Genomic DNA, 26177 nt, shown 5'->3' on the forward strand with positions numbered 1-26177 from the left:
ATTGCGGAAGAAAGTGACAGAGGTGTCATACTGCTTGTGGTCAGGGGTTTTTAATGTGTCACAGGAGTCCAACAATGCCCCACTCTGCCAATGGTGCCATCCCACTCTGCCCTCCACCCACTCACCCTCATCTCCCTCCCCTTACACCTCCTCTCCCCTCACCCTCACCCCCCTTTGCCCTCTCAGTGGTCCTTGACTTGCTTAGCTTTCCTTGCTCTACTGCTACATCTAGGTGTTTCCCCAGGTTGCATATCTGAGGTGGAGGCAGCCAACCACCTACCTTGTCAGCAATGCATGCACAGCCATGCCGCCCTGTCCCATGTGCTGACTTCAGCAGAGGCCTCATCAGAGGGGTGGGGCTCGAGGGAGTTGGTGCTCACCATCAGCACTCCATGGAATGGGTTTGGGTTGGCACCCAGCACCCTCTCCTCCTAGTCGGTGCTCATAGGGCGTCACCTTGGGATGGAGGGGCAGCTGGTTCAAGCCAGCCCTGGCAGTTCCCATGGTCCGTACCATTGTGTTCATGCCCACGGTGATGCTGCTCAGTGACTGGGTAGTGCTCTACAGCACCTCGGCAATGCCCACCTGCGACTGGGACAAGCTCCAGAGTGCCTCGGCCATGCCCATCTGAGAGCATGACATGCCCACAGCACGTTACTAGTAAGTTGGTACTGGGTCACGTCCCCCAGACATTCTGCCAATGCCCTCAGCAATGGCCGTCACCAACTGCGCGATGCATTGGACATCTTCATTATTGGTGCTGACATCGTACACCAGGCTCTCAACTGCGGTCGCTACCCTCGCAGTGTTGGCCTCGGTGCCACGCATTACCGGCAATATCTCCTGTGCTCATAGCCTCTGGCTCCTCCTATCAGCTATGGATCTGCTGGAGTTTCACTGCCATCACCCTTTGAATGCCCTGGCTGCTCCCTCATGTCTCCAACAGCCCCGGGATAGCCTGGTCCATTGGCTCAGCATCTGGCTCAGGCCCAGCTGGGTCCTAGGGTCTAGCAGACCTTCGACTGCTGTCTCCCCTGGGTGTTACTGCCTTCACCTGATGTGTATTAGCAACTGTGTGGTGGTCACCAGATTGTGCAGTAGGTGCTTGACCACTAATGTTGCCCACCGAGGTATGTGTCTCTACGCCGGTGGAGGGTGCAGATGACAGCTGTGATGGGTCGATTGCAGCATCCTTAGACCTCTCCTCCGAGGTAGTCTCATGGGAGGCAGGGGAAGGGGATGGGCCGGTGTTGTCAGCTGGCAGACCTGCGGGAGAATGGGCATGTGGTCAGTGGGAGTGATGGGTCAGTCTGTATGGTGTTAACAACTCATGTTTGACAGGTACCCTGGGTGGGGCCCTGTGGATTTTCACTTCTACTGCAACCTCCGCATTGGTGACCGCCCTGTCCTCGAGCACCCCCTCACCTCCAGCGCCCGTTCCTCGAAGGTTGTGAGGATTATGATATCGCCCTGCCGCCAGTCAGAACCCTCTCCCAGCGATTGTGGCAACCTTTTCCTGTGGGAGACCACTCACCTGTGCTGCCCGGTGTAGGTTGTTGACCTTCTTGCGGCACAGGAGAGCAGTCCTCCTGGTCGTGCTTCCCGAGCTCACGGCTGCTGTCACTTTGCCCCAGGCGGCACTGGCTGCCTTATGGCTCACGATTCGGGACCCTCCGGGGAACAGGACCTCCCTTGTTGCCTTGAACGCATCTAGGAGCATCCCCAGGTCCGTGACTCAGGACCATGGGGCCGAGCGTCTCGCGCCAAGGCTGCGAGCTGTGTGGGGTTGGCTGTACAAGTGCTGTTTAAGTGCTGCTCGACCTTGTTAGCGGGGGGCTGCCGAGCACAGTCACGGTGTATCGGCTAGCGAGCCTTCGTATGCAACGTGATTACACGGGATTTCGTTAAGTGGACCAATTCATGTTAGATTGCGTTGCCGGCCTCACCAGGCCGAGCGCTGGGATGCTCACGCCAGTTCCTGCTCGTTACCACACTTAGAAATCTTTCCCGAGAATCACGCCCCCAGTTTCTCTAGTCTCTCCACATTAAGTGAAATTCCTCATCCCTGGTACCATGGCAGTAAATTTCTTTTGCATCCTCTCTCCAAAGGCTTGACAACCCCTCCTAGTGTGTGCTGTCTAGAATTGGAAGCAATGGACATGATCAAATGTCCTCGTTGTGCCTGACTATGTGACACGATGAGGCCGTTAGATCCTCTAGTGAGATCTCGCGCGACATGGGATCTAGATTTTGACGGGCGAGATTCAGATTAAATATTTAAATGAGCCAAATGGCTCATTTAAACACGCCTGTGCACGATTCTCCTGAGGTCTGGGAACTAATGCTGGCATCTGGGAGACCTTGCCATGGCACCGGTTAGCACTGGTCGACCCAACCGTGGACCAGGTGTAACTTCATCTGGGGGTTTCCCAGGGCATCGGAGGCCCCAGGGTGGTCAGGCCCTGGGCACCCAAACACCTTAGCACTGTCGGCCTGGCACCTTGACAGTGCTACTGGGCACCCTGGCAGTGCCAGGATTTGCCACCCGGGCATTGCCAAGGTGCCCAGGTGGCACTTCCAGGCTGGAAGGGGCACTGCCAGGGTGCAAGACTGGCAGTGCCAAGGTACCTGGGTGCCAGATTGCCCATGCCAGGGATCGGGTCCAGGGGTGCCCTGCCCATAAGAAGTGAATTGGGGGTGGTGTCAAAGTCAATATTTTCGCTTCTGTGAGAGAAAAATTCAACACACTCGTTAAGACAAAATAACAAGCTTTATTTTCGAAAACAATGCTTGCAGTAATGGCTGAAACTTGAAGTCAGAGGGCAGTCAACAAAACTGCTCAGTCTGTCACAAGTTCTGCGCTTTGCGGAGAATTAGCTTAATATTTATACATTAACTTTATCAAGATTGTGACAACAGTATGGTCAGGAGTTTGATCAGAAATACAAACGGAAGCAAAGACCAGACCATGTTTGGTCATATCACTCATACCATTATTTAGTCCTCGGAGGGAACATTGAAAGGTCAGAATAGACTTGTTTCTTCCTGAATTATCTTTGTTTTAAATTCCTACGGCGCTGGGTTATGACGAGTTAGTTTTATCAGTTGCCGAGGTCCGGTGTTTTGGAATGGCTCGACCTTCGCTGATCTTTTCAGACATCAAGTTATGCAGAGTTGGCCTACGGCCATACTAGTCTGAAAATGGTTCGGGCCGCATTCTTTACCTGGGCCTGGGGAGCTGGAATGAGTAGTTTCAGTCTATCTGGTATTGTCTCAAACCTTTTGACCAGTCTTCCCATTGACCAGTTTTCCCATTATGCCATTACTTAATTCGTACCATATCACAGTGGGGGGGAGGCTTGATTACTCCGGAGAGGTACGTTGGGACAGTGGGGGGAGGGGGTTCCAGAGACCGTGGCAGGGTATCTGAGGAGGGGTTGAGAGATCGGGTAGCATTTAAAAATGGCGCCTTTATCTCTTCCTGCACTAACGAGATGTGCTTGAGTGAGTTCAGTGCGAACTCGGCAGGGCGTTCCCCATCAAGGCCAAAAACGTTTAATAGCGGGGTCGTTCTCGGCGCTGCAGGTGACGAGAAAGACCCCGCTGTACGTGCCCAAAACAGGATACTTTTTCTGCACATTAAATCACACCAAATACTCCAGTTGAAGATGAACTGATGATTTATCAAGGTTTAGCACTCATAGATTCAATCACTGAACTGCCACGGTGGCCCTCTTCAGGCACTGGTGTTGAGAACTCAGGGAGATTCTACTTCTCTGATAAAAATAAATATGTTGGCACAGAACAATATTGAAAATCACACACAAGTCTCGGATGTATTACGTTACTCCTCCCAGGCACTATATTAAGTACACTGCTCCACCTAACTAATGTAGATGGAGTTCACAGTTCCACCCAGTTCCAAGTAAATATGTCACATGCTGCTCGGTTGGCTGATCGTAGAGCCTTATTGGCCCTCAGCAGCAATGCAGACTTGTGAGTGTTATATTCAGTTTCAGGTTCCACTTGTGGAGGCAGCGTTCTGACACATTGAGCTGTAAAAATCCAGACTTCATGAGGTGACAATCCTCTCTATTAAAAATTACTTAGACAGGAGTTTTTTTAAATTTCCTTTCGTAGTGTTAAAAATCACCAAAGGATGTGAGAAATGACGTTGATGTTATTTTTGACATGGGGAGCAGCTGTTGTGTATTTCCTATTAAAATTCAGTGGGATTGTACCTCCAGTTTAAAGCAGTAATGTCTCCTCAGACTTTTGTTTATTTAAAAAAATCCATTGCACTTAAAAGCGTTTCTTTCCATTTGTGGGCATTGGGGGATTTGACATTATTGTGAAATGCAGATATAAATGTTCATGGTGCAAGTAACCACGAGGGTGAAAGAGATGATACGATAAATTGAGATGTGGTTTTAATTGCCTGTAGATTGTAGGAGGAAGGGAAAACTGAGAGAGATAAACAATTATTACACACTTCCTTGTGGTACTGAAATCATTACAATGTATATTCTAAATTTCATAGGAACTCAGAGCTGGAATTTTACCAGCTCTCTGGAGACAAGCTAGAAGGCTGGAGGGCTTGTAAAGTGATAGTGGGAGGTGCTGGAATAGACACATAATGTCTCTCCACTACCACAGGGTATTTTCAGCTGACTTCCACTGACTGGAGGAAGGCAGATAATTAATTCAATTGATGGCCTCAACAGCATTTTCTGTTGTTGGGATTGGTTCTCGCCATGTGAGGAGACCACCATGTACATCAAGGCAGACTGCCAATCCTTTCCTGGGGCCGGGTCGTGTTGAGGTGTGAGGGCTGGGTGTCTGGCTGCTATATGATCAAATGTCCTCTTCGTCTCTAGCTGCTATATGGCCCACAGAGGTCCCCCACCAGAGGCTCAGGCCACTGCTGGAGGGCTGACCCTTCCCATCACTGGAGCCTGCCTGTCTGACCCTGGCAAATTAGAGCATTTTCTTACCCACTCTTTTTGGGACCTCAACATACAGGTCTTGCAACCTTAGAAGTAACCACTTCAGATGCCTACGATTGGGCCAACAGCTCTGAGAGGTAGGCTGCTATCTTAAATTAGAATGATGGTTCTGGCAATGGCCTCTTAATTGGCTGCTGCCATCACTGCCACTGACTTCCCAGGAAGTCCTGCAACCCACTTTCAGTCCTGACGGTGGGACTTTACTCTTGCTGTAAAATCCAGCCTGATGCTCCTTTACTAAATTGCGCACGTGAAGAGTTATTCTTCAATGCAAGATGTGGCTTTTATTTCTCGGATAATCAGACACCTCACGGTAATGAAGCTACTCATGAATAGGGCAAATGATTCTGTATTGTATACTAATGTGCGACAAAAGCTAGGAATCCCTACATGTCACCTGTGTCCTGCAATTTGTTGCAGTTTTGAAATAAAATATTTGGAGGCAGTGGCACAAGTAGCTTGTGAGCAGATCCCCAAAATCGTTGCCATACTCAAGACGTTTAGTCAGGATTAAGAGCAGAGATTGTTTTGACGATGTGAGGAGGGGTGAACTGGCTCCCCTTTATTCAACTTCCTCAGTTGATGACAACAAAGCATTATGTTTTTTTAAAGAGGATCTGCATTTCAAAAATGAGTTTGTATAGTAGCTCTGTCAACAATACTTTCTACCCTCTAGTCATGAAACCAGGAAACTCATCTCTCATGACAGATAAAAATCAATAACAAGTGCTTGGGGTTGAACTGGTACAGCTCATAGCACAGGATTTTGTGCTACAAAGCAAAACCCACACCAAGCTGCAAGGTTCTCCTGATATCTGTGAAGATCTTTAACCAGAAAAAGCTGTATGTGCTAATGTTGATTATTTCATGCATGTTTTTAGTGCCATAACCCCATTGCAATACATAGCAAAACCAAACTAACAGTAATAAAGTCTGTCCCAATTTGGTTCACACTTGCATCAAATGATTTAGATTAACCAAAGATTCTATCAATACATCTGTACTTGTGCATCTTGTGGCATTGTTTGCAGATTTGCATTGATCTGATTATTCCGAATGTATTGTTGCTGTTGCCTCGTGCTTAGTCCTGTGAGATGGTATGATGCAAAACCAAAGTGGTGTCATAATAATAATCTTTATTGTCACAAGTGGGCTTACATTAACACTGCAATGAAGTTACTGTGAAAAGCCCCTAGTCGCCACATTCCGGCACCTGTTCGGGTACACAGAGGGCAAGTGCCCTAAGTTACTTAACAGCACGTCTTTCGGGACTTATGGGAGGAAACCCATGCAGACACAGGGAGAAAGTGCAGACTCCACAAAGCCAGTGACCCAATGCTGGGAATTGAACCTGGGACCCTGGAGCTGTGAAGCAACAGTGCTAACCACTGCACTACCATGCCGCCCTAGGGACTTTCTAGTTAGAGGCCAATGCTGAACGAAACTAGCATGACAGCCAAATCTCACCTTTTAGGATATAACTGATTATTGTGGTATTCAACTGGTCAATTTATGTTCAAAAAAGTTTTGACCTGTGAAGAAGTGTATGATAGCAAACACCCCTGATCCTTAATGGAGGGGCACCGGTGGAGACAGAAACAGATGGTGGAATTTAATCGTCATGGTTGTGGACTTGACAGCAATGGCAGCTGTGCCATTTCAGGTAGTCCCATTGCGATTAAATCTCATTTCAGCAGCCTGTAGGCTGCCATTAGAGTTCTTGGTTCCACCAAGGGTAATTTCTTATTTCCGTATTCCCTATTGTGGCGTAGATGTCCCACCTCCAAGCGCTGCTGGCCAATCAGACACTAGTAAATCTCCAGAATGGACAGTGCCACTGGGTGGTCATAGCCAGTATTGTAGGAGGCCTGTGGCTGAAAATCAGCATTGGAGTCCCAGGATGAGGATGAGTGGGATGGGTTCATTGGTGTCAGTCAGAAAGGCCCTGGCGAGGGGAGAGTAGTGGGGAGGCCATTGTAAAGAAGAGGAGGGTGTCTTCCTCTCGGTTTGTCAATGCCGCTAATGGATCCCTCCGCTGGTCATAGGATATATGAGCGGTAGAGACCCCCCTCATTAAGCTGCAGGCGTTCCTGCCAGAATTTACCTAATTTAGAGTTTACCGAATTTGCCATAGCCCCCAACTGCCACAGTAGCAGTAGGATGAGGCCCATAAATGGTCACTTAAGGACCACAATAGGCCTCCAGGAGGAAAGGCTGTCCTCACGGACAAAATTGGGGGGTGGGACTCCAGAAGGTAACAGAGTCTCAACATTATTCCATGTTGCCCATTATATGGTGTACGCCCACCTCCCAGCCCATGCCTGAGGAACATTAAATTGCACCCATTTCAGGTCTGTGGCCTTTCATCAGACTAGAAAACTGAGGCTGAACTGTATAAACACATTATCCTAAGGTAGAATTTTGGATGGTGTTCACTTGACAAACAGATGTAAAGTACCAGAGCTTGATTGGATAACTGGGTTGAATTTACTCCAATTTTGCCCCTTACTTACATTTCTGATAATGAAAAAATATGGGGCGAAATTCTCCGTTATCGGCGGAAAGTCCGCCGATCGGCGCAAAAAATGGCGCAAATCCCACTTGCGTCACGTCATAAAAATGGGCCGATAGTCTCCGGCCCGAAATGGGCAAGCAGCGACGTGACGGGATCCGCGCTTGCGCAATGGTTCACACCGTGCAGCGTCATACGCGCTGCACGGCGTGACGGCTCATAAGGCCGCGCAGCTCCCCCCCACCCGACCGCAACACCCGACCGCAACACCCGACTGGATGGCTAACCGTCGCTCAGCCCCGAGGTTTGAGTCACGCGATGTGGAGGCGCTCCTGGAGCAGAGGAGGGACGCCTTGTATCCCGGGCACGGCCGCAGAGTTGCCCCACGCCACAGCCGGCGTCTGTGGAGGGAAGTGGCAGAGGCCGTCACCGCTGTGGCCCTAACACCACGGACAGGCACCCAGTGCCACAAGAAGGTGAACGACCTCGTCAGAGCAGGCAGGGTGAGCCTCCCCCATATCCCCCATATCCCCCGCTCCCCATATCCCCCCTCCCCCATATCCCCCATATCCCCCCTCCCCATATCCCCCCTCCCCCATATCTCCCCCTCCCCCATATCCCCCCTCCCCATATCCCCCCTCCCCCATATCCCCCTCCCCCATATCCCCCATATCCCCCCTCCCCCATATCCCCCCTCCCCCATACCCCCCTCCCCCATATCCCCCCTCCCCCATATCCCTCATATCCCCCCTCCCCATATCCCCCCTCCCCCATATCCCCCATATCTCCCCCTCCCCCATATCCCCCCTCCCCCATATCCCCCCTCCCCCATATCCCCCATATCCCCCCTCCCCATATCCCCCCTCCCCCATATCCCCCCTCTCCTATACCCCCCTCCCCCATATCCCCCCCTCCCCCATATCCCCCCTCCCCATATCCCCCCTCCCCCATATCCCCCCTCCCCCATACCCCCCTCCCCCATATCCCCCCTCCCCATATACCCCCCTCCCCCATATCCCCCCTCCCCCATACCCCCCCTCCCCCATATCCCCCCCTCCCCCATATCCCCCTCCCCATATCCCCCCTCCCCCATATCCCCCCTCCCCCATATCCCCCCTCCCCATAACCCCCATATCCCCCATATCCCCAAGTGAATCCAGCCCTAACCTTAACCTCTGCAATGCACGCGCAACCGATGGCGTGCATTCATATACCTGCCTAACACTGTTGCCTTTTACCCCTGCCACCACCCCACCCCCCACAGGAGAAGCGCGCACACAACAATAGGGAGCATGTGAGGACTGGAGGAGGGCCCGCTGATGAGAGGCCACTGACCGTACACGAGGAAAGGGCCCTGGAACTGGCTGGCGGACCTGAGGACCGGGAGGTTGCTGATGCAGAGGTCGGGGCCCCACGAGCAAGTGAGCCACCAACAGCCCGTCCCCATATCCCCCCTCCCCTATATCCCCCTCCCCGTATCACCTGATCACTGCCTGATGTCTAACCACGCATGCTTCATTGTGTATTGCAGGACCAAACGTCCAGGCACCCATCCCCGCAGATGCACACCGCCCGCAGGATGCCCCTCGCACACCACGGGAGACCCGCACCCTCCAGCATGCGACGCCCGCAGGATGCCCCTCGGAGACCACGGGAGACGGAGAGACCCGGACCCTCCAGCATGCGACGCCCGCAGGATCCCCCTCGCACACCACGGGAGACGGAGAGACCTGGAGCAACAGGGAGACGACACCCCCGTCACGTGCGGGAGCGACCACCCAGCGATGAGGGGGGCAGCCACAGGCCCCCGTCACATCCGAGCCAGGACACCACTACCCAGGACACCCCTACCCGGGACACCACTACCCAGGACACCCCTACCCGGGACAGCACTACCCGGGACAGCACTACCCGGGACAGCACTACCCGGGACAGCACTACCCGGGACAGCACTACCCAGGACACCCCTACCCGGGAAGACGAAATACCGGACAGTGACTCAGAGTGGATGGGTGGAGACGAACCCCCACCCCAAAGTGCCATGGACTCAGAGTGGGACGAAGAGCACGACACAACGCCACTGCTGTCACCAACACCCTCCACCATCGCAGAAACACTCACCACGGTTGGGCACTTTAGTGATGAGGCGTCTGGTACACTCACTGGTGCGCACAACACAGCCGTCCCGGTACAGCAGGTGGAGGTAGGAGCAGCAGAGGGACCGGGCGGTCGGAGGGCAGCCCAGGCCAAGCGAACATCTGCCGCCCAGATGGATCCCGGGTTCCTGCAGTTACCACACCCACACATAGATCCGATGCAACCACCGACACGGGGACGAGCGAATAGGGTGACGGGTGGCTTGCGGCGGCTGCGGTCGCAGGTGGAGGAGTCCACCCGCGTCCAGGAGCTGGGAGTGGTCCCGGTCATGCGTGCCACCCAGGCTGACACCGCAGGGGTGGCGTCCGCGGTGGAGGCAATGGGTGCGACGGTGTCAGACATGGGGAACGGTTTGCGAGGCCTGGGGCCTTCCGTGCAGGCGGCGTTTGTGGCCCAGGAAATGGCTGCCCTCTCACAGGAGGCCATGAGCCAGTGCCAGCGCCAGATGGCAGAGGCGCTCAACGCCATAGCCCAGTCTCAGCAGGCCATGGCCCAGTCTCAGCAGGCCATAGCCCAGTCTCTGCAGGCCATGGCCCAGTCTCTGCAGGCCATGGCCCAGTCTCAGCAGGCCATCGCTGAGGGCATCGGCGCCAGTGGCCATGTGCGAGCCGGCGTCGCACTGTCACAGACAGGGTTCGACAACCCCCTGGGCTCCATGGCTGCAAACCTGCAGACCCCTGTCGATACCAGCACGGGCCTCCAGGACTGGCAGCGCCAGATGTCGGGGGCGCGTCGGATGGCCAGTCCGTTCGCATCCCCCACCCATGTAGAGGCCTGGGGGCCATCGGGCACCCCGAGGGAGGAGGAGGTGGTGTGGTCCATCCCGGCTCCCTCTGTAGGGGAGGTCCCGGTACACCGCGACACCTCGGACTCCCCCCCTTCCGTCCCAGGTGCATCGGGTGGGCAACGGGCAGGACAGGCTGGCAGCTCGCCATCCCAGTCGCCCGGGCCGCAGCCTGGCCCATCTAGGCCAGGACGCCCCAGGAAACGGCCGCCAAAGGGATCCAGTGTCAGAGGGCAGGAATCACAGGAGTCCACCTCCAGTTCTGCTGTACCGTCTGGGGAACCACGTAGACGTAGTCAAAGGGCCCGTAAGGCCAAACAATTAGACACTGAGTAAGTTGGCACGGGTGCAGGGCACAGATGAGTTTTAGGGGCTAGGGCACGTGCATGAACTCCTTTGGTTATTAAAGTCAATGTTACACCTACCGAAGCTGCCTTTGTGCTCTGTCCAAAGTGTGCGGGCGTGTCATGTACGTTGAGCGCAAGTGTGTGTGTGACGGGTGGTCTTACCTCAGCCCCAGGTGAGTCTGCGCCCTTCCCCCTGGGCCACCATCAACATCCCCCGGGCAGAGGACGGGACCGTGCGCTGCAGTGTCACAGCCGCATGCAGGGATGGTCCGGGTGGATGGTGGTACTGTGGCCATGGGTCAGACATAGTCCAACGATGTAGAGCCAGGAGCTCATCGGAGGCGGGTTGTCATCATCCTCCATGGCCTGCGATAGACACGCGTCCACCCGCAACTGGGTGAGCCCGGCCCGTTGTGCCGCCGGTGGATCGGCAATTGGGGGGGGGGTGGTGTGCATGCGGGTGGGGTGTGTGGGGTTGGGGAGGGGGGTGAGGGTGCTGGGTGGGTGGATGGGTGGGGGGTGTGGGTGGTCGGCTGTTGTCATGGTGTGCGGTCTGTGGCCATACTACCCGATTCCCACGCCCATCTAGTCAGTGAAGCGGGCGTCTATCAGTCTGTCCCGTGCCCGCTGGGCCAGCCGGTAACGGTGGACAGCCACCCGCCTGTGTCTACCCCGTCTGCCCTGACCATTGCCCCCATCCCCCTCATCTGGGAGGACTGGGCCTCTTCCTGCTGCTCCTCCACTCTGCCCTCCTCTGCCTGCGGCACATCGCCCCTCTGCTGGGCTATGTTGTGCATGACGCAGCACACCACAATGATGCGGCCGACCCTATCTGACCGATACTGGAGGGCGCCCCCAGAGAGGTCCAGGCACCTGAAACGCATCTTCAGCACGCCAAAGCACCTCTCGATCACTCCCCTTGTCGCTACATGGGCATCATTGTAGCGGTTCTCCGCCTCATTGCGTGGCCTCCGTATAGGCGTCATCAGCCACGATCGCAATGGGTAGCCCCTGTCGCCCAGCAACCAGCCCCTCAGCCGGGGATGGCGTCCCTCGTACATGCCGGGGATGGATGACCGCGACAACACGAATGAGTCGTGTACACTGCCTGGGTGACGGGCGCAGACGTGCAGGATCATCATGCGGTGGTCGCAGACCACCTGTACGTTCATTGAATAGGTCCCCTTCCTATTAGTGAACACGGCCCTGTTATCTGCAGGTGGCCGCACGGCGACGTGCATCCCATCGATCGCGCCCTGGACCATGGGGAACCCGGCAACGGCAGAGAAGCCCACGGCCTGGGCATCTTGGCTGGCCCGGTCCACGGGGAAGTGGATGTAGCGGTGCGCCATGGCATAAAGGGCATCTGTCACTGCCCGGATGCACCGATGCACCGATGTCTGCGATATGCCGGACAGGTCCCCACTCGGTGCCTGGAATGACCCCGTTGCATAAAAGTTCAGGGCCACCGTAACCTTGACGGACACGGGGAGAGGGTGTCCCCCGCCAGTGCCACGCGGTGACAGGTGTGCCAGCAGGTGGCAGATGTGTGCCACGGTTTCCCGGCTCATCCGGAGTCTCCTCCTGCATTCCCGGTCCGTGAGGTCCTGGTATGACTGCCGGGGCCGGTACACACGGGGCGCCCTCGGGTGCCTCCGTTGCCGTGGGGCCGCGACGTCCTCCTCCCCCTCCTCGTCCTGTCGGTCAGGTGTCCCTCCAGCCTGGGCGGCTGTCGCCTGCCCCTCTGCGGCAGCCTGCGCCGCCTCTCTGGCACGCTCCTCCTCCTCCTCCTCATCCAGGGCAACATAGACATGAGCGGCTGCCACCACGGCGGCCAACATCGCTGGATGGTCTGAAAACATGACGGCCTGGTGGGGGGGAGGGGAACGACGACATGTCATCATTGCCCATATCCCCTCCTCCCCCCAGCCAGGTGGCATGGACCGCATGGGTCCAACTGTTGGAGGCTGGCACCTGGCCAGGTGGACCAACTCATTTGCCCTCCCATCACCCACCCCAGCACGGACCCCCTCCCCAACCCCCAACCTCCACCCCAGCACGGACCCCCCCCCCCCCCCCCAACCTCCACCCCAGCACGGACCCCCCCCCCCCAACCTCCACCCCGGCACGGACCCCCTCCCCAACCTCCACCCCAGCACGGACCCCCCCCAACCCCCAACCTCCACCCCAGCAAGGACCCCCCCCCCCAACCTCCACCCCGGCACGGACCACCTCCCCAACCTCCACCCCAGCACGGACCCCCCCCAACCCCCAACCTCCACCCCAGCACGGACACCCCGCCAACCTCCACCCCGGCACGGACCCCCTCCCCAACTCCACCCCAGCACGGACCCCCCCCCAACCTCCACCCCAGCACGGACCCCCCCCCAACCTCCACCCCAGCACGGACCCCCTCCCCAACCTCCACCCCAGCACGGACCCCCCCAACCCCCAACCTCCACCCCAGCACGGACCCCCCTCCCAACCTCCACCCCAGCACGGACCCCCCCCCAACCTCCACCCCAGCACGGACCCCCCCCCAACCTCCACCCCGGCACGGACCCCCCCCAACCTCCACCCCAGCACGGACCCCCCCCAACCCCCAACCTCCACCCCAGCACGGACCCCCCCCCCAACCTCCACCCCAGCACGGACCCCCCCCCCAACCTCCACCCCGGCACGGACCCCCCCCCCAACCTCCACCCCAGCACGGACCCCCCCAACCCCCAACCTCCACCCCAGCACGGACCCCCCCCCAACCTCCACCCCAGCACGGACCCCCCCCAACCTCCACCCCGGCACGGACCCCCTCCCCAACCTCCACCCCAGCACGGACCCACCCCCAACCTCCACCCCGGCACGGACCCCCTCCCGGCACTCCCCCGGAGCCCAGCCTACTCTAACCACCCCCCCTCCGCCGCACACACACACAAGCCGAGACACACCTCTCCTCACGCAATCAGTCTGCGGCCACGCCATTTCCTGCCCAGAGCCAACCCCCTGGCCGTCACTCACCTCCTCGCTGGTCGGCGTGAGCCTGGAGCACCGGGTCACGCCGATGAAAAGGAGGTTTGATTGACGTCGACGTGAACGGTCATCACGTCGACGGGACTTCGGCCCGTCCGGAAGGGAGAATATCGGCAGGCCGAAAATCGGCTGCCTTGCGCAGACCCGTGACATTCTCCGCGGCAGCGGCGCCATTAACGCCCCGCCGACTTTTCTCCCTTCGGAGACTTCGGCGGGGGCGGGGGCGGGATTCACGGCGGCCAACGGCCATTCTCCGACCCGGCGGGGGGTCGGAGAATGACGCCCATGGTTAGGGAACTAAAATAATAATTTGGTGTGGAGAGTGGTGCCATTTCATACTGGGTGCTATTGACACAGAGATGTATTGCATCTGTAAATAATGGGCAACTAGGCTTGTTAAGCATTGAATGATGTAATGATGAGTTTAACGGGTCCACAAAGAAGATTGCTTCAGTGTAAAGTTTTTTCTCAACAACATCACTTGTCTATTTTAAAATCATTTCAAGTTATTTTTAAGTTGCTTTTGTGGCTAATGTTGAACAGCTGTCTTTTTTATTCCCAACTGTTTCAATTGAGCCATAAACCGCATTATGGTCGAAGGCCACATGATTTTCTTTATGGTGTTTGTTGAGGCATCAATGTTGGCTAGAAACGAGAAGGACTTAAAATAGTAGAATGGAGCGTTTTGCATCTGCCCAAGAAGGAAAGCAGGGCCTCATTTTAACATTTTATCTGAAAGGCTGTACCTCAAAAGCGAGCCCACGTTATGTGCTTAAGGACCTCGGCTTGACATATGACTTCTAACTCAGAAGTAAGAATGTCAGGGTTGAGCTAATGCTGAGGAGAATTTATTGATGAAACAATTCAGACAATTTAAGATTCGTATAATTTAACTGTTCTTTGTGCATGTGCAATGATACAGAGACGTGCCCTTGCCGCTTAGCATACAGCAAGGAAGTCGAAAACCTCAAAACCATCTCACATTTCCAAAAACTGATAGTGCCCTCTTTCTCACGGTGGTAGACTTTAGAGCCCTTCTGTTCCCACAGAGATTTAAATTAAACAAAACCAAGGCAGATCAAAGGTAATCAGTTCAGATTCATGTTTCTACAACCTTAGAATAGCCATAACAACTTGTCTACATAATAAAACATCCCAAGGCACTCCATAGGAGAATCATGATACAATTTGTCTCTGAGCCACATTAGCCTATGCAGATACGATGGGCCAAATAGCCTCCTTCTGCACTGTATAAATTCTGTGAAAAGGAGATATTAGGATAAGTGACCAAATACTAGGTCAAAGAGGTATGTTTTAAGGTGCTCCTTAAAGGAAGAGAGAGAACTAGAGAGGTGGAGAGATTTAGGGAACGAATAGGCAGCTCTAGGCACAGCCACTGATAATGGAACGAAAACAACCAGGAATATGCAAGAGGCAAGAATTGGATGAATGCAGGGATTGATCAAAGGAGATGATTTCAAAAGGAAATTGGGTAGTCACTTGAGGGAATTAAACCTATAGGGCTAAGGGGATAGAGCAGGGAAATGAGACAGACTACCCCACAATGAGCTGACAATGGGCTTGATGGGCTGGATAGCCAGTTTAATAAGAAACATTTACAGAAAAAGATCATCCATGGGAAAGTTTCCCTCAATATTTACTGGGTACTTATGCTTCCTTGGACAGAACCAACATTTTTTTTCTGCTTGGCCATCTAGAGAATGACATCCAGACCATTCTGAAACAATGATTTTAGGGGAATTGAGCTGTTCCAACTGCAGCAGATCTGGGTGTGAGAGAATTAAACAGGTTCCCTTGGAGGCAATTGATGACGTCTTTTTTGATTAGGGGATAGGCACATGTTTTCAATTGGCCCGATAAGGGTTGTATTTTTAACAAATGTAATTCAGAGGATTTTCTTCTATTTTAAGGAAGGACCCTGTGGTGAGCAGATATTGAAAAGGGAAAAAATTGGGGGCATTTTTAAAGAAGCCTTCCTTGTAACAGCAGGTTTCCCAAGAGGACCCCAGTCAAGTTGATAAGTGAGTATGTCACAAGGACACTGTGTGAAAATGGCTCTGTGTGCTTCTGAAGCCAGTTATATTCCTCTGTTAACCTTTGTGCTTGTAGTTCAGGGGACATTGTCTTCCGGACCTTCTCATAATAATTGTTAAGCCAGTCAATCTAGAAAATAGAACATTGAGAAAAAAAATAAACTTCTAAGTTTTAAGCAGAGTAACGTAATGGAGATCATGGTTTCTGAATGCATTTTGAGCATTAGCTTGTGCTGCTGTATCAATGTGCTTTGCCATGTGGACTTAGACTGTAGATCTTTGCCCACAAATCCCGAAACAATGATCTACTGACTTTTAAAAAATAAATTCAGAATACCCAATTGCTATTTTTTTTCCAATTAAGGGGCAATTTAGCGTGGCTAATCCACCTCACCAGCACATCTTTGGGTTGCGAGGATGAAATCCACGCAGACACGGGGAGAATGTGTAAACCCCACACGGACAGTGACCCAGGCCCGCGATTCGAACCTCGGTACTCAGCGCTGCAGTCCCAGTGCTAACCACTGTGCCACTGTGCTGCCCTATGATCTACTGACTTTTGACCTTTGTCAAGATGCAGTATAGAGTAGATTCAAAGCATTTTGACATAAGAATAGAGGAAAAATAATCTCTGGATTGCTCATCATAATAGACAATCGTGTCTTTTTTGCATGCCTCAAGTTGGTCACAGACATAACCAACAGCTGTACTTCCTGATGTGTGATAGAACTGACCCTACTGAAAACGGAGGCATGAACTACAATACTCATCTCAGTCAGCGCCCTTTGCTTTGGCATTTGCAATGACGTTTAATTTAGTGTAATTGAATACTGTCAAGAATTTGCTCTGGTATTGTTTATAAACACTTCCATTTTGATTACATTTACGCCTTTATTCAAGAAGGAATTAGATATAGCTCTTCGGGATCAAGGGATATGAGGGAAAGGCAGAATCAGGGTATTGAACTTGACGATCAGCCATGATCATAATGAATGGCAGAGCAAGCTTGAAGGGCCGAATGGCCTCCACCTGCTTCTATTTTCTATGTATGTTTCTATGTATTCCACATAATTGCAGGAGCAATTTCTTCTGTCCAGGAAAGCCTCAAAAGGTTTGTGCTCAAGATTGCATTTTTGGGGACAATAAAAGCAAAAATGTCACTGAACAAATTAAGGTGATTCAGAACTATTTGCACGTCCCAACGTAGCCCATTTTATGATGAAGCTTAATTTTCTTCATCATTGTTGCAAAGTTTCATTCCTAACTGACATGTCTCTACAGCATGAGACTGCATTTAATTTGCCACTAAAGTGGCAATCGCATTCAGCCAACCCTCTCGGGTGGCATGCTGTGGGAAATAGAAACATAGAAAATGCAAGGAGTGAATGTTTTTTCTCGGCATAGGGCTGTCTTAAGGAAACCTCGATGGAGAGAACCTGTAGCAAAAACAGATTGGAAGTGATCTGTGGTTACTACAAAGGACCTGAAATGGGAATGAATGTCATTCACCGGCATTAAAACCTCTCACTTCGATTAATATACAATTTCTAAGAAAAAAATCAGAAGATTAAAATCACGCAGCAAATTGAAACTAGCAGCGTCTGAATCGAAAGTATAGCTAGGAAGATATTAGCGATATTAAACAGCATTATGAAGAAGGACCAGCTCTGTCACTTAATCATTTTGCAGATAAGACACAAATAACAACTCACCTGCTGCTTGTTCATGATGGACACATCGATCAGTTTTCGATCATACGGAACAAGAGATACGTGCTCAAATGTCAGGTAAGGAACACCTCCAAACGTGTGCTGTATAAATGAATGTTTAAAACAATTGTTATTTCATACAAATTTTATATGTCAGAATCGTTTTCGTCTTGTGTTATTATTGTTTCATATGACTCTTGTATCTGGCAAGATGTATTTCAGCATCAAGCCATCTAATGAACTAGTTTTGACCCACGTTTTCAATGAAATATCGATGCCAGAAATCAAAATCCACATGTTTTGGCATTCAAAATCCAAATGGAGTTGACTGTGATACGAAGGACAATTAGCTGTTTAATGAGTTTTACTAAAAGTGAAACAAAATAAAAGATTGTATTTATTTAGAACCTTTCATGAGCACTAGATTTTTCAAGCACTTTACAGCCAATTAAGTATTTTTGAAGTGCGGTGACTGTTGTAATGTAGGAAATTCAGCAGTCAATTTGCACGCAGCAACCTCCCACAAGCAGCAGTATGATAATGATCCTACAATTTGTTTCTGTAGTTTTGTAATATTGATTTGAGGGATAACTGGACAGGTCAACTTCCCTGCTCTTTAAAAGGCATGTTTTACATCGACTGGAACATGCAGACAGGGCCCCTTTTAATCTCATCTGGAAACATAGAACATAGAACGTACAGTGCAGAAGGAGGCCATTCGGCCCATCGAGTCTGCACCGACCCACTTAAGCCCTCAGTTCCACCCTATCCCCTTAATCCAATAACTCCTCCTAAACTTTTTTGGTTACTAAGGGCAATTTATCATGGCCAATCCACCTAAGCTGCACGTCTTTGGACTGTGGGAGGAAACGGGAGCACCCAGAGAGAACCCGCACAGACATGGGGAGAACGTGCAGACGTCGCACAGACAGTGACACAGCAGGGAATCGAACCTGGGACCCTGGCGCTGTGAAGCCACAGTGCTAATCACTTGTGCTACCATGCTACAGTGACTCTGACAGTGTGGCACTCCCTCAGTACTGCACTTGCTTATCAGTCTATATTTTTGATTTCTGGACCCAAAGCAGTCCTGAACCCAAAACTTCCAGACTTGGAAAGAGTGGTAGCAATGGAGCCACAGCTGAGATAGAATACAATGATGGAGGATGTAGTTTGCTGTAAAGTGAAACTAATCTTTATTACTGTCACAAGTAGGCTTACATTAACCCTGCAATGAAGTTACTGTGAAAATCCCCCAGTCGCCACACTCCAGCGCCTGTTCGGGTACACTGAGGGAGAATTCAGAATGTCCAATTCACCTAACAAGCATGTCTTTCGGGACTTGTGGGAGGAAATCCACGCCGGCACGGGGAGAATGTGCAGACTCCGCACAGACAGTGACCCAAGCCGGGAATCAAACCCAGGTCCCTGCCGCTGTGAAGCAACAGTGCTAACCACTGTGCTACCCATATCAGCACCATATCAGGAAAGGAACTGTCAACATGTGCAGAAGCATTTTGGATTTTTTTTTTTTACAGACAACAAAAAGAGCTGGTTTCTGGCTGCAGCCCCGGCTGCTCCATTTGAAATCACTAAAGTCTTCTGAAATGGAAAAAGCATTCAATTCATTGCTCGGCAGCCAAATAACAGATGCTGATTGCACATGGTACAGAGTTGTCTTCTCATGTACATAATATTTTTCACAAGGGATAGTAATGCCTGGCTATGATTACAAAGCAGAACTTCACTGGAACTCAATGTGAAGGTATGCAACCACAGTGTTGATCCTTTTTCTCTTTTTACAAATTGCATCAAAGCTGCTGTGTGTTTCAGATAATCTTCTTAATCTCATGAAAGGATTCAAGTAGGTTGAGTGAAATCTACTGTGTTTATAAAATTTATCTGAGACCCAAACTACCTTATCATAGCTCACCATATATATGTTGGGCGGGATTCTCCATTTCTGAGATTGAGGGCTGAATTCTCCGAATTTGAGGCTATGTCCGGAGAATGTGTCTAGTATTACGACCAAAAAGATGGCGGCGGCCCCGCACCGTTGCTCCGCCCGGTGGAGGGCTAGCAGCCGCGGCACGTAAACCCCCCGGCATTCCCTGCAGATATAGCCGGAGAACTGCCGTGAACCGTGGCCGCGCATGCGCACGGCGGTGACCTGCAGCAGTCGTCCCATACAACATGGCGTCCGCCACGCACTGACCCGGCCTGCCAGATAGTGGCCCCCTGTAACCCCCTTCGCCACCCCTTACCAACCCCCACCAGTCCCCCCAGCCCCTCCCGAAGCCCCCCTGGCCACCGGAACGGCTCCCCCCTGACTGTCCGCAGCTGCCACGTGAGTTTGACGAAACCTCTGACCACAAGTGATCCACGCGGTCGGGAAGTCAGCCCATCGGGGACGGAGCATTGGGGGAGGGCCTTCCGGTGATGTCCTGAGGCCGTCCCAACGGCGTGCGGAGTACTCACAGATGATGCCGTTTTGGAGGGGGCAAAGCATCCGAAAACAGGCGGCGCCCCCGATTTCGGCGTCAAAAGGGATTCTCCGCCTATTTGCCGAATACGATTTTGTGTCAGCAATCAGAGAATCCCGCATTGAGTGCTAAAGCCGACGTAGAATTTGTGGACTTTCACTACAGCAAAACTGGTGGCGAACCGGGATCAATTCAGCAACTGTGGGGGGGCTAGAACCGGCGTCAGGTGGAAAGTAATCGATTCCAATGAAAAATGGTGTGGGATTCGCTGGGTCCATGACTAACGCTCAGGAGGCTGACAAGCTGCAGTCCATATACACATTACAATCCCCACACACACGTATCCCAGCCAACAAGGTGGCACTGGTTGTGCTGGAGCGCACCCATACAGTTGATGGGTCAGCTGGGGCCAGAGGGCACCCAGGGGGGTGGCCTGCGGCCACATTTAGGATCCATGACCCCAAGTTCACAGGGGGCTGTTAGCAGCATGTACAGCTGCATGGCTGACTTGCCGGCTGCGGTAATGGTGTTCCATGCCCGTACATCCCGATCCCACAGCCCACCTCCCGGCCACCACCCGCTACTCTCCCCACCCTGGCAGAAGCCCCATAGGCCAGCGGCATAACTGTCAGCAAACTATGGCGAAATTGGACACTTTCCAAACCCCCTCTCTCTCCCTTAGCAGCCATGACGCCGGCTTCACTATTATTGAAAGCACAAATGAACCACGCCATTGGGAACTCGGCCGATCTGAGGCGGAGCATCGCAGGGGCCCCAGAGAATACTGGGTGGAGCCTGCTAATGTTATGCAAACGGTGTTTGCTGTATGTGTGTTCTGCACCGCATTGACGAGGTGACGGAGAATGATGCTTTGGCATCAAATTGGCGCCCGCCGCGATTTTAGCGTCGGAACCTATTCTCCGCCCAATTGCGTTTTGCGATTTCGGTGTCAGCCAATGGAGAATCCCGCCCGTTGCCTTTTGTCAAATCTGAATTCAGTTACAGGGAGCCGATTTGTGTCTGTTTTGATTTTGTCCCCTGCCAGTAGCTGATATTATGATTGAAAGCAGCACTCCATGCATTTTATATTTCAAGGATAATAATGCTCATCGGGGAACCCCCAGCGGTGATCATGTGGTGATGTGCAGACAGGAAGAGATTCTGCACCCAAGGCGATTCTGACTCTGCTGTAGGTAGGCAGAATCTGGATTCTAGATTAAAATAGACAATTACAGAAGAAAAAGTGATGGCACCAGCTGGTGCTGAAAAGACCTGTGTGTTCCAAGTGCAGTACATTTATATAAGGCTTCCTGCTAACTGAATGGTGAAAAAAACTGTTTGGTTCCCTTGAGAGATCCAATACTGACATTCATACGTGTTACCTTAGTTTCTGCCTTTACTACCATAGCAATATCTTCAATACGAATTCCAAATTCATTATCTTCATAATAACCAGGCTCTGGAAGAGAAAGGTTAATAGGTATGATGTACAGCGCAACAGACTACCCCTGGAGAAGAGGCAGCAGGTGCAAACGGGAACCTGATGTCAAGTTATTTTTCACAAAAAGCAGGTCAATATGCGCATTAGAGTGATTTATCTGAAAACCTTGGGGTCTTTTAAGAAGCAGCTGGATACTGTGATGGTAAGTTATAGTTTTTTCCAGTTAGCTAGGGTAATATGGACCTTCCTTATCTGTATTCCTCTCTTGATCATGTGAACCTTGATCCTTCTACCAGTACTAAAACAGGCATACTGTTTAGTGGCGTGTACAGTTTGGACTTTGTTTCAGTGGCTGCGACATGCGGTAGCTCAAGACATAAACTCGGTGCCAAATATATATCTATATATATATATATAGTGGTAAAAGACATCACTGCTAATGTGAAGGCTAATATGAAGGCTAAATAGGAAATGATCTTTGGTCAAAGAAAATTAAGCAAGAAATTCTTGCACTTTGATGATCATCGTTATCTGGGTAGTTAGGGAAATGTTTTGGGACATGATTGGAGTTTTGCTGTGTCTTTACACCTTTTTGTGTGGGTCCTAAAATCGTGATGGGAAGTGCTGACATTTCTTTGTCCTCAGCCTTGTACTCATTATAGATAAGGAGGTGGGACTGGCAGGATGATATTATCCCATGAAGAAACCTATGGCCGCAATGCTGTCTTCTGATTGACAGTTGGGTTGCTGAGCAATTCATTGCTATTTAGGAACCAGCACATATTGGGGGCGATTTTGAACCCGCAATAGCCGTGCGTGTGATCAGCGACGTGGACGCAAAATTCATAGAGAATCAGAAAATATGGTCCACGTGTCTCATCCAGGTGCAGTTGAGAAGGAGAGTTGTGGGGAAGTGGCTGTAGTGCGAGAGGGAGGGTGTGAGGCTCAGTGATATGCATTCACTAAGGGGGAAGTGCATGGTGGATTTCCCAGAGGTGTAGGGGGGCTGCCAGAAATCCTCATTGCTCACTTTGGAGTTCTCCTCTTTTCAGCATATGATTCTGGAGAATCAAGGGGCCTGTCGAGTTAGATTTTCTATTCATAGCAATCGAGTAACAGCAGAGATTGGGCCACAGCACATGGCCAGGAACAGGACCACGATGGGGAGGCTGAGCCTGAGCTGTCCTGGGAGGAGCACTACAGATGGTGGAGCCTCTTGGAGACACTACTGGCATAGAATTGGTAGAATCCCTGCAGAACAGAAGGACACCATTTGGCCCATCGAGTCTGCACCGACCCCCCAAAAGAGCACTGTACCAATTGGAGAGCCCACATCCCCACCCTATCCTCATAACCTCACCTCACTTACACTTCTTTGGACACTTTGGGCAATTTATCATGGCCAATCTATCTAATCTTAGGACTGTGGGAGGAAACGAGAGCAGCCGGAGGAGACCCACGCAGCCACGAGTGTGGTGATCTTTGAGTGGTTGTCGTCAGGATGGACTGCACAATGTTCACAAAGTCATTTGAAGCTAGGTTCATCAACGAAGCTAAATTTATTTACACTATTAATTAAAGTTCAACATTTACTCTTATAGTAAACAAATAGATTATATTGAACTACACTCGCTAACACTATCTCTGTACTCTAACTGTAACTATATTCTATCCTCCCTATTTCTGCTATGCACTTCACTTCAGTCTCCTATCCTCTACTCCACTCTCTCCCAGAATCCTAAGAGTCAGTGCCTTTTATAATACTGTCCCTCGCTCCATCTAATTGCTAATTGTAACATGACATTAACTCTTCGCATGCTGAAAAGCGCAGTGCTGGCTTCCTGGCAGTCATCGCCTTGAATGGACCTGGACCAGATGCTTGGTCGGCGTTTATATGAAGCACTCCACTGAGTGCATAAAGTAAGTTGCCCTGGGGCGAGCGAATCAGCGGGACGCAGCAACGAGCGCAGCGTGATCTGTGTGGTTGAAAGAATTGTGAAAGAGGCTCAATATTCTGCGCTGGCGGGACTTGCACTGGTTTTCTCACCGGAATTGACACTTTGCCAGATTTTGGTAAGATTCTGCCCATAGGTTTACAATCTTACATTGTTGCCAATTAAGTAAATGCATTTGTGTTCACCATCCAGTTCAGGATGGCTGGCAGGTTCCCACGGGGTAGGTGCTGTTTGAGGCAGGCAGGACACCATGGTTGCCTCATAATAGAGTGTCCTGCGGCATTCTGAACATTTAAAAATTAGTCAGGGCCTTTTCCAGGAGGCAGCCGACATGTACCTGCCAGGCTGCAGGCACATTTGGGAGGCCTGTCCAACGTCAGGAAGAGTTGGCCCCTTAATTGATTACCTACTGCCACATTGACCCTCCTCTGACAAGATTTCTTGGGAGGTGGGTACAAGTTTCCAAGTTTCCTCCTGGACTCACTTTCTGATCCATCTCCACAGGCCTGTGAAGATTCCATCCACCCTATCGAGAAACTTGTTTAGAAAAATTCAACACCTGCGGCTTCACGAAAAGCAAGTAAATGTAACCTGGCCTCGCCGGCAATATTCGTACCCCCGATCAAATCGAATAAAACTGAGGTCTTCATTCAGTTAGATGCAAAATGCCTGATGGAATCACTCAAAGAAAAACAGGGCATTTTGTTGACACCCTGCCCAACATTCTTCACTCAAACAACAGATCATTTAATTTGCTGTTTGTTGGGCTTTATTGTATGTAAAGTGGCTGCAACTTTAACGGAGACTGTATTTTAACATACATAGAATTTACAGTGCAGAAGGAGGCCATTCGGCCCATCGAGACTCCACCAGCTCTTGGAAAGAGCACCCTACCCAAGGTCAACAACTCCACCCGATTCCCATAACCCAGTAACCCCACCCAACACTAAGGGCAATTTTGGACACTGAGGGCAATTTATCATGGCCAATCCACCTAACCTGCACATCTTTGGACTGTGGGAGGAAACCGGAGCACCCGGAGGAAACCCACGCACACACGGGGAGGATGTGCCGACTCCGCACAGACAGTGACTCAAGCCGGAATCTAACCTGGGACACTGGAGCTGTGAAGCAATTGTGCTATCCACAATGCTACCGTGCTGCCCATTTAACAAGTATTTAGCTGTGAAATGCTTGAGGAGGTGCTAATTCCATGCATGTTCTCTCCTATTCTGTTGTATAATTTAATTAATTGTTTTTTTAAGCCACTGGTAAAAGATATGCCTCTTTAGTCTCCTCTCCTGCTTTGCAATCTCTTTGTTTCCTTTCACTACACTGTCCAACCTCATAGAACATAGAACATACAGTGCAGAAGACAGCCATTCGGCCCATCGAGTCTGCAGCGACCCACTTAAGCCCTCACTTCCACCCTATCCCCGTAACCCAATAACCCCTCCTAACCTTTTTGGACACTAAGGGCAATTTAGCATGGCCAATCCACCTAACCTGCACATCTTTGGCATCGAACCTGGGACTCTGGCGCTTGAAGCCACAGGGCTATCCGCTTGTGCTACTATGCTTCCACTTGTACTACAGTGCTGCCACCATGTTTCCCTTACCCTCCCCACCCCCATCACCCGGGTGCTGCTGCCACTCCGTGCCATCACCAGCAACCCCTGCCTCACCCAAGTGCTCTTATGGTTTTGAAATGGAAGAATTCAACAAAGCAATACTAAATATCTGAGTTTCAGGTTTTTCTTTGTGGGCTCTTCGACCGCCATTTGCTGTTTAAGTAACCTCCTTTTCAGAAATGCTTACCAATCGATGTAAACATCCCCACGTGAAGTCGGCTAGTATGACCACTCCCAATGCCAACTGGCCCTGCACATGAACAGAAATATAAGCAAAATTCAATTTATGTTTCCAAACCAGTGACTTGTGTTACTGCCTGCTCTGGAGGTTAGGAATATCCAATATGTGTCACAATTTACCTGCAACAAATTTAGAAATGAGTATTGCCATGAATATTCATAGAATGTACAGTGCAGAAGGAGGCCATTCGACCCATCGAGTCTGCACCGGCTCTTGGAAAGAGCACCCCACTTAAGGCCACATCTCCAGCCTATCCCCGTAACCCAGTAACCCCACCTAACCATTTTGGATACTAAGGGCAATTTTAGCTTGGTCAATCCACCTGACCTGCAATCTTTGGGCTGTGGGAGGAAACCAGAGCACCCGGAGGACACCCACGCAGACACGGGGAAAACGTGCAGACTCCTCACAGACAGTGAACCAAGCCGGGAATTGAACCTGGGACCCTGGAGCTGTGAAGCAACAGTATTAACCACTGTGCTACTGCGCCGTCCCCACGGTCAGCTCTTTGCGTAGGAATATGTGTAACAGTAAAGGCCAAGTTGCTTCCAGGATAGATCAGAGATGGAGGACCAGCAAGGTTATTAGATACAACCCAATAGTACTTTCTTGAAGCTTCCAGCATTGCACTGATTATTGTCTTCAGTACTGTACCGCTTTATTATAAACAGTTATGTACATTGCTGGTCATGTTCATTTACTGTACAAAACAGCGAGTGTTCCTATCTGCAGTCTGCCGCTCCCTGGCTCGGCATGCGGTCCCTCCCGCCCACCTCCCCTGCCCATCCCTCCCTGCGCCCCTCCCACCTAGCCCCCCTAGTGTCCCCCCA

At 51.4% G+C, this 26177-nt stretch overlaps 1 protein-coding gene across 3 annotated transcripts in view; it reads right to left on the reverse strand.

Moving 5' to 3' along the window:
• Positions 1 to 14665: 14665 nt before the first annotated feature.
• Positions 14666 to 26177, reverse strand: part of xpnpep2 (X-prolyl aminopeptidase (aminopeptidase P) 2, membrane-bound) — a 160632-nt gene continuing 149120 nt past the window's right edge. For all 3 annotated transcript variants that reach the window (XM_072505383.1, XM_072505381.1, XM_072505382.1), the window contains 4 exons: positions 25294 to 25356; positions 21462 to 21538; positions 17600 to 17698; positions 14666 to 16017 (listed from right to left, as the gene is read on the reverse strand). In XM_072505383.1, coding sequence (XP_072361484.1) covers positions 15817 to 16017; positions 17600 to 17698; positions 21462 to 21538; positions 25294 to 25356 — 440 coding nt within the window. In that variant the 3' untranslated portion in view covers positions 14666 to 15816. The remainder of the gene's footprint in view (positions 16018 to 17599; positions 17699 to 21461; positions 21539 to 25293; positions 25357 to 26177) is intronic.

The sequence above is a fragment of the Scyliorhinus torazame genome, chromosome 5, assembly GCF_047496885.1.
Source record: "Scyliorhinus torazame isolate Kashiwa2021f chromosome 5, sScyTor2.1, whole genome shotgun sequence".
Lineage (NCBI taxonomy): Eukaryota > Metazoa > Chordata > Chondrichthyes > Carcharhiniformes > Scyliorhinidae > Scyliorhinus > Scyliorhinus torazame.